This window comes from Natrix helvetica (genome assembly GCF_964273705.1).
Source record: "Natrix helvetica genome assembly, chromosome: 1".
NCBI classification, from domain to species: Eukaryota; Metazoa; Chordata; class Lepidosauria; order Squamata; family Natricidae; genus Natrix; species Natrix helvetica.
In genome coordinates this window covers 257,655,627-257,668,881 of record NC_138548.1, presented here as the reverse complement: position 1 = coordinate 257,668,881, position 13,255 = coordinate 257,655,627, and the positions used below count along the sequence as shown (strand labels likewise).

Here is a 13,255-nt window from a genome sequence, read left to right as displayed (position 1 = left end):
CATCAGAGGATTTTTCGATTGTGGCCTTAATGGCATTTGTTCGGATAGCTTGTTCTTGCGCAGCCAGGATTAGTGACTCTGTTTCTTTCTTTAATGTACCTGTTGTTAACCATAACCAAGTTTTTTCACTGTCCACTTTATCTTTTATTTTTTCCAGAAATTGACCATGTAATGCTTTGTTGTTGTTGTTGTTATTATTATTATTGTTATTATTATTATTATTGTTGTTGTTGTTATTATTATTATTATTATTATTATTATTATTATTATTATTAAAAAAACCTATGTTAGTCACCTAGAGTAACAAATGCTGTTTGGGCAAACAAAGCAGAGTGTGATATGACTGACACATTTCAGTCAATTCCAATTAGGTTCCACAATAGAAGACAATTTGTTGTGTTTATTCGGATGAATTTTTGAATGGCTGATCCCCAATTCTATGATTTAGTCATCAACTGCAGAATCTTGGGACTGTCATCAAGGCAACTTGAGGAGTTATAGTAGACCAACCAACACCTTTTCTAATAATGGCCATCTCCTTCTCTCTTCTGTCACCCCAGAAATCTTCTCCCTACCTGATGCAGAAATCTTCTGTTTTTGCATCACTTTATAAAACATGTCTTGGTTGCTAACAAGCAATATTTTTGCCTTTTTTGATGAAGAATCATTTCCTGGCTCTTGTCTTATGATACAGAAGTACAGTACTGTCTTTTAAAACTTTGGATAACCAGAGACCATAACTCCTTTTCCTTCTCCTCCCTCTGACCTGTAATCTGCAATAGGAACAGGGCATTTTACAGATACATGGTCACATCAACAAACAGCCTTTCATATTTCAATGATAAAGTAGGAATCGGTCAGTCCTTGCCCCCATGAAGAACTGCTGCAATATCAGCAAACTGTTTTGCAGTGTCCTCCGTGAAAGAAGTAGAAAAGTGATCCATGAAACCTAAATTGGTCTCATAGCGCCAATCAGTTTTACAATACAAAGTTCCTCAAATGTTCTTTTAAGAAGAGAAGGAAATGCTTTCTTGCTTCATCAACTTCAGGAAAGTGCTTGACTCTACCTAACAACTCAGGGTCGAGCCTTAAATTGTCAGAGAATGGAATTGGCAAAAAAAAGATGTGGTCTCATCATATCTCTTATCCAATCCATCAAATGCTGGAATGGATTGGAAACAAAGACAATCAAAGATAAGTAAAAGTGGGTGAGTAGTTCAGTTCAAACTATTCATCAGGGATGTTCTGACCTCTTAGAATAGTCATAAAATCCAGGGCTATCTTTGCAGATTGTGTTCATTTGCATATGACCTAGGCCTGCTGTTACCCGATCAAGAAAAGCTAGGAATAAGTTTGAAGTTTGAAAACTGAAATATGCAGGCTACATTGAAATAAGATTTGCTTTAGTCAAAACAATGTTAACAAAGTATTCTGTTATAAAAGAATTAAGTCCAAGCATGCTTTAAGTTTGGTATATGCTGTTCCTTCTGGAAGCGTATTAGAAATCATCAAAGATCTTTAGGCAAACTTTCTGTAGAAGGAGCAGGATGCCATTGGATTGTTATAAAGAGAGATTCTGACTATCTTTTTATATAGTCTAAAAGTGGGTAATATAATTTCCCCACGTTCCCTGACCTGTGTGTGTATGTGTGTGTGTGTGTGTGTGCACATGTGAGAGAGAGACAGAGAAACAGACACCCCCCACACCCCCACACACACCAAAGGATGGATGAATAGATAGATTGATAGATTGATAGATAGAAAGAAAGAAAGAAAGATAGATAAAAAGTTAGAAAGATAGAAAGATAAGCAGGCAGGCAGGCAGAGAGGAAACCGATGAAATGCAAATCGAAGTATCAGTCTCCTTTGTCAAATTTAATAGGCCTGTCAAATGCTTTCAAGAAGTGCATTGCTTTGATTGGACTTCTGATGAAGTGCCACTTGGATGTACTTTTGCAGAGGGAAACAATGCCCCTGCTTCTGGATTCTTAAGTCACCATGCTGGATTGAAGTGGCAATTTTGCTGACCTTGCAACAGATTGCAGTGCATATTTTCGTTTGGAGATAACTAGCCAAGAAATTCTTAGCAGAACTGACTTGATGGGAGGCATGAAGGTAGATAACTTTGCTTTTCTATGTTGACTGAATTGGAGCAGTTCAAATAAATGAGGTTTTAGGGTGTTTCTTCTTGCTTCTCTCTTCAGCAAGGAAAATGAAAACTTTATTGAAGGGAAATCATAGACTTCTTTAGTCTTCATGGATAAATCTCAGCAAAGGTCTAATTCAAGTGAGATTTTTGCAGGCATGTCCAAAGTGCGGCCCGGGGGCCAAATGCGGCCCTTTTTCAAATTGCAAGCAGCCCGCAGCCTCTTCTCCCCACCGAGTTATTTGTTTAGTCTTTCATAAAATACCATAATTTTCGGAGTATAAAGATGCATCTTTTTCCCCTCAAAAAAGAGGCTAAAAATCTGGGTGCATCTTATACACTGAATACAGCATTTTTTGCCTCCCAAAACTCTGCCCCCTTCACCAAAATGGCTGTGCATAGCCTTTAGGAGATTTTCAGAGTGCTCCTGAGGGCTGTGGAGGGCATAAATGAGCAAAAAACGGGCTGTTTTTTTGCTCAACTTCCCCCCCCCAGCCCCCAGAAGCACTCTAGAAGCCTCTTAAGGGCTATTCATGCCCTTTAAAAAAAAAGGCCTGTTTTCACGAAAAATGGGCCGTTTTGGGGAGAGTGCAAAAACTTTTTTTTTAATTTGCCTCTTCAAAATCTTGGTGCGTCTTATACTCCGAAAGATACGGTAGTTAATTCGCATTTAATGTTAAGGGTTCAAAGAATGTCAGGCTGAATGATCGGCCCCACACATTTTCACCTCACCAAATCTGGCCCTCCTTGCAAAATGTTTGGACACCCCTGCCCTAATGGGAAACTAAGGTGTACTTTTAGTAAGAAATGTACATAGTAATAGAGAGTAGGTTTCTGGTAGGGGAAAAACCCCAATTGATTGCAAAATTGGCAGGAGGTTCTGATGTTAACTATTGGATTAAAAATAGGCAGCTATAAAGAAATGTTTAGAGTTCAGTTGCAGGATCTGGATAGCATAAGAGAAGTTGTATACTATGCTACTATATTCATTAATAAAGTATTTTGAGTTGAATTACAAGTGAAGGAAAAAGTAGTTGATAGTGGATACTACCATGGTGGATACTATTTCAGCACCTGCCAAGGTGTTCTACTTTGATGAATTTGGGATGTATTTTTCTTTCTCTCTCTATGCCCTTAAGGCTGTTCGTTGTAAAGATTATTTTTAAACACTCACATCAAAATAGCCTTGCTCATCCTAGCTATAGTACTGGGAAAAGCAAACAACTCTATTCCATTTAACATTGCTTCAACCAAAACTATTCTGCATATTTAGACAGCTCAGTTTGTCTACTCCTATAGACAGTTTAAGAACGTAAGGTCTCACTTGCCATCCTCAGGCTGGTGTTTTTGGCTTAAAGTGTGGCCGGAGCTGCCGTCTTTCTATAAATCTTGGTGGGGATGTGTGGACTGCTGGCTTTGTTTCAGTAAGTGGATTGATTGGATGTGTGGCTGTATCATGATTGGTAGATTGGTGCTGATTGGTGCTGGCTGTGGCTCCGTTGTTGTTTTGTGTTGTAATGGCCTGGGTGGTGGGTGGGGCTCGTTTGTTTACCAGAACTGGTTTTGCCAAAACGTTGCCAAGACAATCTCAATCTTACACGGGAAAAGACCTTCATATATTTGAAGTGCTTCAAAAGATCAGATCTATCATTCTGCCTGAGATTTATTAGCAGAGCTCACCATATTTTTTGATAAGTAGTTCAAGGCTTTTTTGTGTTTTGTTTCTTGCTTTAAGACACTCTTTTCTGTGGCATATTTAATGTCTTTCACCCACTAGCAGCTTATAAGGTCTTCTAGAGACACTATTTTATTTATTTATTCATATTTATTGATTACATTTTTAAAAATCCCACCTTTACTATTTGTATAATTAACTCAAGTTGGTGAACATACTCAATACTCCGTTTTCCTCCTATTTTCCCCATAGCAGCAACCCTGTGAGAGGCTGGCTGAGAGAGATTGACTGGCCCAAAGTCACTCAGTCAGCTTTCATGCCAATAGCAGGAATAGAGCTCAGAGTCTCCTGATTTCTAGACAGGTACCTCCATCACTATAACAAACTGGTGACTATATCTATCATGGTGTCAAACCAACAGTGACATGTATTGCTGGCTGATGGTTTGAAAGAGATGTAGGTCATCTTCTTTGACTTTAATTAAATAAATTTGCTTTAATCATCCATTCCTCCATCCACAAGTAAGCAAGCAAACAAAAAAACATCCCCAAAGGCAGTGCTTCCTACAGTAGGTTTTGTAACTATAGAAATAAAAAATTTAAAAGCTAAATCACTTTATGATGAGCAGTTCTCTGCATTCTATAGCCACTGGTAATGAACTATTGTGTGGAAGGTCCTTAAATTTCTAATTTTCCAAAATTTCTAATTTTGGAAAATATTATTGAGCATTTGCTGGCTTCAACTTGAGGTAAATAGTGGCCTGAAAGCCAAATCTGACCAGCAAATTTCCTAAATATTGTCTTTCTCCTGATTAAGAACATTTCAGATGAATGATCATCATGTGGGAACAGTATGCCTTTATAAAACAGAGAGAAGTCAGGATTTGTAAATCTTAAGTTTCAAACATGAACATCTCAACTTGGATCTGATAGAATAGAATAGAATAAACAGAGTTGGAAGGGATCTTGGAAGTCTTCAAGTCCAACCTCCTGCTCAGGCAGAGGGAACCCCATACATTTCAGACAAATAGTTGTCCAAACTCTTCTTAAAATCTTCCAGTGTTGGAGCATTAACAACTTCTGGAGGCAGATCTAATTTAAGAAGTAGGAGGAGTTCTTCATTTAACAAACTGTAATGTACTCATTTGCTCATTTATATTTAAGGAGGCCTTATAGGACACAGAGTTAGCCCCATTGTCTTTCCTCATACCCATATTTCTTCAGATAACAGTGTACATGACTTTCTCCACATCTGAGTTCCTTCAGGCAGAAATCTCTTATCAACATCTGCCTTCTTTTCTCACACAGACATTGCTTTACAAGGATTCAGATCATTGGTTCTTTTTGTGGACACATCAGTACATTTTCCTTGAATGTACTGATGTGTCCACAATATTGCAGAAGTGGTGTGTTATTATTTTCTTCTGATGCTTTTTGTTTTCCTACTGGATCCTAAACCCTGGCCTTCTGTGGTGGTCACTTCTGCAAATCCTATTCCTTAACTTCCCAACCAAACTAAGATTAGTTAGGAAGCACTTTATTACATGCTGAATATGCCTGCATAGTTGGGATTATTTTCTTCTTCCCTATCACTCCAATCATCTCTGTCATTCTGCAGAGATGAAAAAAGTTACTGCAAAGGTATTGTGTAATAAATGTAGAGGAAAGTAATTTTGCTTGAGTGCTTCATGTATGCCTGTTCACTGAATTTTGCTAATGCTTTCAGTTTTTAAAATGAAGATTATATGATAAAATCTGCCTATAGCTTTATTCAGCAGCTATGTTAAAAATATTAACATTCTAGAATGTCAGAGTCATAATTTAATCTTTCCATTTTGTTGCTTGATTCTTGTAGAACTTTTCTGATATAATGCACCGATTATGAATTCCCTGACCTTTATCTGTTCTCTGCTCTCCCCCCCCCCCCGAGCATTGTGACATCTTGGGTGTTAAGGATAGTTTTGAGTGGATGATTACCAGGCGGTATTCCAGCTACATAAAATAATCATGGCATTTCATTAGAAGGAAATGCAGGTGTCACGATGGGTAAATTAATACAACCCCGGATTAATGTAAAGATGCCTGCAGTTTCTTCTCCTTTTTCCTGTGTGTATGGCTTTATGGTGAAAATAGATTGGTCACTTGGTATGAAAACTCTTGAAATATTCTCTGTGCAGTTCAGAATAAGGATAATTTGGACCTTTTGATCAAATAGCTGGAGATCAAAAAATGAAAGATTAGATTCCCTTCCTTAAATGGCATTCCCGTTTAAGATTCCTTTTGGAATGCCGTTAGAATCCATTTTTTTTTCTTCTAAAGTTTTTAATTTGTTTTACTAAAAATTCAGTTCAATGAATGGAAACGAATATGGTTGAATAACCCATCTGTCCTTTCCTCTGTTAGCCCAAGCAACAATGGAGGCAGAAGGAAAAGAAAATATTAAGCTTTTATAACTTCTTTGAACAAGAAACATTCAAGTAATCCCCACACAAAATAAAACTGAAAGTGGGGGGAAAGGAAAGAGAGGAACTGTAGCAGAGAGAAAAGTCCTTCCCTTATAGGCCAGGATCCACTTTTCTATCATACCAGCAAGGTATATGGTGTTAAAAGCAAACTTTCATAGTGGGATATGTTACAGAATGTACATGAAAACATTGTGAACATTTTTGCTGATTTGGGACTGGATAGAGCTATTTTATTAAAATATTTTATTTGAAAACTTTACATAACACACAGTTGTCCATTGAGAACTGTTCAGAAAGAAGAGATGTTACCACATATTCTTTGACTTGCCTTAATGATTTAATTTTATTTCTTTTTAGTTACTTGATTTAGGTGTTGCCTACTACAGAATGACTCTGGGTAGCTCACATTGTGATAAAGAGAATAAAATGCAATACAAGTCAAAAAGAGAAAACTAACAAAAGCATTATTTATACATCGTATGGCACATTCATATCACATGTCAATAAAAACACAAGAGACAAAAATACAAAACACAAAGCATAAAACCTAAAATATTATAAACATATGTCTAGATTACAGATATAATTTTTTACTTTATTTGTCACAGCCAGGGAATCAACAAAGTTTCCATTTTAGGACCTCTTCTGGCAGGCTGACACTATATGTTAGATAGTTTGTTTTCCAACCCTACATTCACAATGCGGTTGATGGCATTTTGCCCCATTTATAGAGGGCATCTATATATCTACCATGGCCAGTGCAAATTCAGTTCAGCATTGTCCATATTGCACAGGGCTGGTCAAATCCAGGTGGTTTTTCCAAGATAAAAGGCAAACTTCGACAAGAACAGTTAAAGATTATTGATACGTCCCAGCTGCCAATATTGAGTGACGTAGCCTGCCTGTAGTGAAACAAGTTGAGATGTAGACAATCAGCTACTTTTACTGCTAAAGTACTTTTTAACATACACAATATGTATATATGGAAATAACATTGGATAGAAAATTGCCCTCCAACAAAGACAGATAAGATAAGGATAAGACTAAGATGGCAAATCTAGCCGAAAACACAAGAAACTTATAGCAGCAAAACTCATAAGGGCTCCAAGCATTCTAACTCCATGCCTAGGATGATAGCCAGGTTTTAAAGACTCTCTGGAAGGCTATCAGGATGGGAGTTACCCCTATCTGATAGGGAACTTTATTCCAGAGGACAGGTGCTATGACAGAGAATGCACACACCTCTTGGGTTCTCAAAAATTGCTTGATTGAAGGGACCTGAAGTGTGCCAACACTATTGGCTAGTCCTGGCTGGGCAGATATAACAAGAGACAGATGGTCTGTCATGTAACCAGGCCTCATGTCAAGAAGAATTTAATAATCAGCACTTCGTATAGTACCCAGAAGTAAACCAATAGCCACTATAGCTTGCAGAACATGCTCATCGTTGTCCATGCCGCTGCATTCTGATCTGTTGAAGCTTCTGAATGTTCTTCAAGGTTAGCCCCATGTAGAATGCACTAGAGTATCTGTATTGTAAGGTAATCAGAGAATGAATGACTGTCTGAAGAGCCTCCCTATCCAGGAAAGGGCATAACTGGCATGCTAAGTTCTTCTTGACCATAGCTACCACCTGTCATCAAGCAGGAGCTATGAGTTCAAATAAGCTGCCTCCTCTAGTGTTATCAACTGCAAACTGATCACTTTTTCAATATTGTTCCCTAAAAAGGGAAGGTTGGAGAAAGGATGATAATTATTGAAGACTGTTGGTCCAAGAATGGCCTCTTGAGAAAGGAGCATACCTCTGCTGTAATGACATTATTTGAAAGACTTGTTGGTGTTCTGAGAAATTTGCATGGATGTTCCTAAAATTTGGATGATTAAAACCAAACAGTTCTGAAACCTACAAATCCCATCTTTGGGGGTGGGGGGAAACAATGCTACAAAATGCTTTTAAGTCTTGATTCTTGAATTTCCAGCAGTTGTTTCCTTTTTATTAGTTTTAGAAACCATTGAGCAAAGCCATTTTTCATTTATGGGGACTTCTCTTTTTCCAGGCTTTGTCATCCATGGAACAATTTCGGAACCTGGATCGTGATATTGAAGGATCTGCCAAGCGCTGGAAGAAGTTTGTGGAGTCTGAATGCCCTGAAAAGGAGAGGTTCCCTCAGGAGTGGAAGAATAAGTCAGCTTTACAGCATCTGTGTATGATGAGAGCACTACGACCTGACCGTATGACTTATGCTGTCCTGTGAGTTCATAAAGTACTGAGTGATGACTTAGTCAATAGAGTGAAACTCTAAGCTTCTGATGCTAAGTGTCCAAGAAATGCTAGATGAGTCATATCTCTTGTCCTTGTAGAGTCCCATTTCTGGCTTACTCTGAATCATTTTTAATTCTGCACTGTGATTTCTTCCTCATTTTCCACTTAATCAGAATAGATGTAATAATGTCCATTTACTTGATACCATTTTCAGCTTTGATTGTCTGAATAGGGTGCAAATAATACACAATACTGTATATTGTCATGGTTTAGTCTGTTTCCTTTCTTCCACCACAAATAAATTAACACTGGGTGGTTTTCTAATTAAAAAACAAAATTTCCAACATTTCAAAAGCTAAAAATTAAATAATTATTTTTAAAAAGCCAGCTAGGGGTTTTATATAGAAATGTTAAACATGAAAGATTTCAAACTACTTTTGAATGTCAGATTAAATTTATTTATTTTCCACCTAAAAGGAATATTTCTGAATAATATGGGGAGATGGGGTCTCTTTAGTTATATTCTCTCAAAATGACTGGTTTATATAGAAAATTTATTTCTGTGTTTCCAGGTAACGCAGACCATAAGAGTTTGCTCAAGGTTTGTGAGCCAAATTTTAGCTTGCTTTAGGTCTTGACTAGTGCAAGGCACAATGAAGTTCTGATTTATTCTAATAAGGATATTTTCTATTCACATTAGTTTTGTGTTACTGATACTTGATGGTAATAATTGTATTATCTTCATTATGACTGTCTTTGAAAGTATCTTGTACTGCTGGAAAATTATGCTATGTTTCTCTAATGCCCAATTTCCATTTGATTTTTTAAAAATACATGCAAGTAATTTTTCCATGCACAGTAAAAATTTGGCTAGCTTTATCCAGCAGCATCTCAACTTGGTGATCTGACGAATTTGGTCTATGATTTTAGGGTTTGAATACTTTATTGAGAATTCTTGGACTTATATCTTTGGAACCCAAAACAGAAAAATGAAAATGTGTATTTTCAAGCCAGTGTTGATTCCTGGCAACTGCCTAGTCAACTCCCTCCAATTTTCTTGGCAATATTTTTAGAAGTGGCTTACCACTTTGTTCTTTCTAGAGCTGAGAGTGACTGGCCCAAAGTCAGCCTGATTTGAGCCTAGGATTAGACTAAAATCTACAGTCACCTGTTTTCCAGCCTGGTGTAATAACCACTACATCAAGAGGAAAATAACCGTGCACAACAGAAACACCTGAACAGATATTTCTTCAACTACTTTTAAAATAAAGGAACCTATCGATATATTTTATTCTTAAAAACCTTTTAGTCAGAAAAGAGCCCTGCTCGTAAGAGAAAATACTGTTTAGAATGCAACACTTATGATATAGACCACTTTAAGGAGTGAACGGCCAGAGTTCCTCAGCCAATTGGCTGGAGAATTCTGGGAGTTAAAGTCCATACCTCTTAAAGTGGCCAAGGTTCAGAAACACTGATATAGACATATATCAGAATGCTTTTAGGAAATGGAACAGTGGCTAAATGGCTGAAATTTAGAAGAGGAAGCATCCATCTTACAGCATCCTTGGCAGACTCCACTTGTAGGAGAAGAATCGTGACAAAAATCCAAACTTTTTGCCTAATGGATTATAAATGCTACAGAAATGCTTCCAATAAAATATACATAAGCCTGACATTTTGCTAACATGAGCCTCTCTTCAACCATTTAATTAAATCATAACAATTACTTCAAAGTTATTCCCCCCTCCCCCCATGTTGATAACTACTGTTCTGCATTTTGTAAGGTTTTTGAATTGTCCCAGGGGCATTTCATGCAAGTCAAGTATCAGGTTTTTTTTTAAAGTGGCATGTCAGTTTAAACAATCGTAATCATTACTGGACTATTCTGTGCAATCCTCCTTGCACTCTCCTGGCTTATTGCAAAATAAAACTGGTTTTACAGAAAGGTTTCCTTTATATCTTCTCATTAAACATTATTGCCTTTCTACAATAATTTCTGTTATTAAAAAGCCAGCAAGGAAAAGAATAGCCCACCCTGGCATCTTCAAGACAAGCACATTTCTGCGTTCTTGCACATCCGAGGGCAAGACACATACCTTCTATCTCTGAAATGTTAAAAATAAACTCTTCTGGCGCAAGCAAGCTCTATAATTTATTGTAACATTTTTGTCTGCTATTTCTCTGAGGTTCTGTGAAAAAAATAGGTCTTGTAGCATTATTTATCCCTACAGGAAAAATATATATAAACAAATAAATAAGTAATAATACCAAGAAGCCAGTTGCTGTTGACTGGTTATAAGTTATTTAATAAAACAGGCTTAGCAATATACAGGCAGGCACTACAACAATGGTACAAGTGATTTGAGAAAAGCAAAATGTCCACCAGGATTTCTTTATTGTTTAATACAGTGCTTCCAGAATCTTTTCCTTCATTACCCAAAACCAACGATCAGAAGGTCCTTATTTAAATGCCCCTGTTTTGATTGGGTAACAGGTTTGTGTCTTTTTACCTGAAGAAAAACCACATTTACAATTTTGGTTAATTTCACCAAGTTTGAGAAACAATAGTTTAACAGTTTAGTCATCTGTTGGATATCTGATTACCATACTTTTTAGAGTATAAGGCGCACTTCTCCCCCCCCCCCAAAAAAGAGGGTGGAAATATCAGTGTGTCATTCCACTGAATGCAGCCATTTTTGGCCTTCTGAAACCCTGCCCTGTGTGTCCCATTTTTGCAAAAACTGGGCCCATTTTTTACAAAAATGGGACACACAGGGGATTTGGGAGGTCTGCAGAGTGCTCCTGGGAGCTGGGGAGGGCAAAAATGGGACATGTGGAGGGTTCGGGAGGCCAAAAATGGGCCCATTTTCGCAAACATTGGATCTGCAGAGGGTTTGGGAGGCCTGAAGAGTGCTCCTGGGGGCCAGGGAGAGCAAAAACTATTTTATTTCTTGTTTTCCTCTTCGAAATCTTATAGTCCGAAAAATACAGTATGTCCCTGGACTCAAAGATTCTAATTTGATTTTCAGCAGCTGCATGATTGTTGTAGAAAAACAATCCCATACTCATGAATTAAAGAATCACAAAATTTTGGAAAGCCAATCATCTAATTCAGCCATTCTCACTAGGAAGCAGTATCTGATGGTCTGCCCAGACTTTTCTTCAAAATCATTTTGAATACGTCTAATGTAGAGGATTTATCAGTGGGTTCCCAACCTTGACATCTGCAGTAAAAGAGTTTCTATTTCATGTTATTAGCAACATTTTTTAAAGATCATGTTGAAGCTGTGAATCTGTGCGTTTGGAAAAATGGGAAGCCCAGAACATCTCATGGTCCCAATGCAAAACTTATGGACAGGTTAGGAAGTCACAATATCAACTGAACATATTGAAACAAATTGGCTCCAGACTGGCAAAGGGATAGGACAAAGCTGTATACAGTCTTCTCTCCTTACTTATTCCTCCTCTCCTCTTACGTATGGATTCGAAAATGAATGTAGTTTTAAAGCTGGAGGGAGAAGCACCAATGCTGATGACATTATTCTGAATGATGAAAATGCAAATGCCATGGAACTGTTATAATGAAAGTCAAGAAGCATAGGGAAAAATTAAGAATAAAATTAAATATGAAGAACCACAACAAACAGACTTAAAAGTGACAACGAAGATATCAAAATAGTGGATTAAGTATTAAGGCACTGTAGTCAAGAAATACAATGCAGACCAACACTTGGTAGAATAGCAATGGAGGAAAAAATATTCATTTTCGATAGGATGCTTTAGGGAAACAAAAGCTGGACTTTAAAGAATAAAACAGAAAGACTGTCAATGGTTTGGAACTTTGGTGTTAGAGAAGATTCCATGGATAGAATGTGGTTTTCTAGCAATGGTGCTTAGGAAGGGAATGGACCTTGGAAGATGCATTTATTGGTATTCCTTTTTAACATATTTTTTAAAAATATTACCTGAATACACGAGTTGATTCTTGATAAAAGTTAGATCCCAATAGCTGTCTTTTTCTAAATCATGACTCAGATGGTATATTGCATATCAGACTAGATATCAAATATATTGCAATATAAGCTTGTTCTGTACCATTTCCTGACTTAGTCTCTGATGTTTTCCATACCATTTTAGCAATAGCAATAGCACTTAGTCTTATAAACTGTTTCACAGTGCTTTACAGCCCTCTCTAAGTGGTTTACAGAGTCAGCATATTGCCCCCAATAATCTGAGTCCTCATTTTACCGACCTCAGAAGGATGGAAGGCTGAGTCAACCTTGAGCATGATGGGATTTGAACTGCCAAATTGCAGGCAGCCAGCAGTCAGCAGAAGTAGCTGCAGTACTGTACTCTCACCTCTGCGCCACTGTGGCTCTTAAAGTTTAAGAATTTTGCATTCATTCAACACATCTAAAGTTTTTATAGTGTTAATAATTTTGGTAGTTTGTAGCAATAAGCAATAACAATATTGGTGCCACGGTATTGACAGCATTAAGACCTCTTATTAAAACCATAAATATTTCTTGTTTAAAATGAATTTCCATTGTTTTCATAAGATGGATAAAGTAGATCTTATTGCAATCTTGAGCTTTCTGGAAATCTAACCTTTCTCAAGGGCAGAGCATACAATTGGTCAAAGCAACGCATAAGAAAAGAAGCCATTCACTTTTCTCTTTGGGACCTCAAGTCAATATTCTCTTTCAG

General features: G+C 37.3%; 1 protein-coding gene across 1 annotated transcript in view; it reads left to right on the top strand.

The window, feature by feature from the left end:
• Positions 1 to 13,255, top strand: part of DNAH9 (dynein axonemal heavy chain 9) — a gene marked incomplete at its 5' end in the record, with an annotated part of 234,306 nt that overhangs the window by 178,188 nt on the left and 42,863 nt on the right. The window contains one exon of the mRNA XM_081938079.1: positions 8,343 to 8,536. Within this exon, the coding sequence (XP_081794205.1) occupies positions 8,343 to 8,536 (194 nt within the window). The remainder of the gene's footprint in view (positions 1 to 8,342; positions 8,537 to 13,255) is intronic.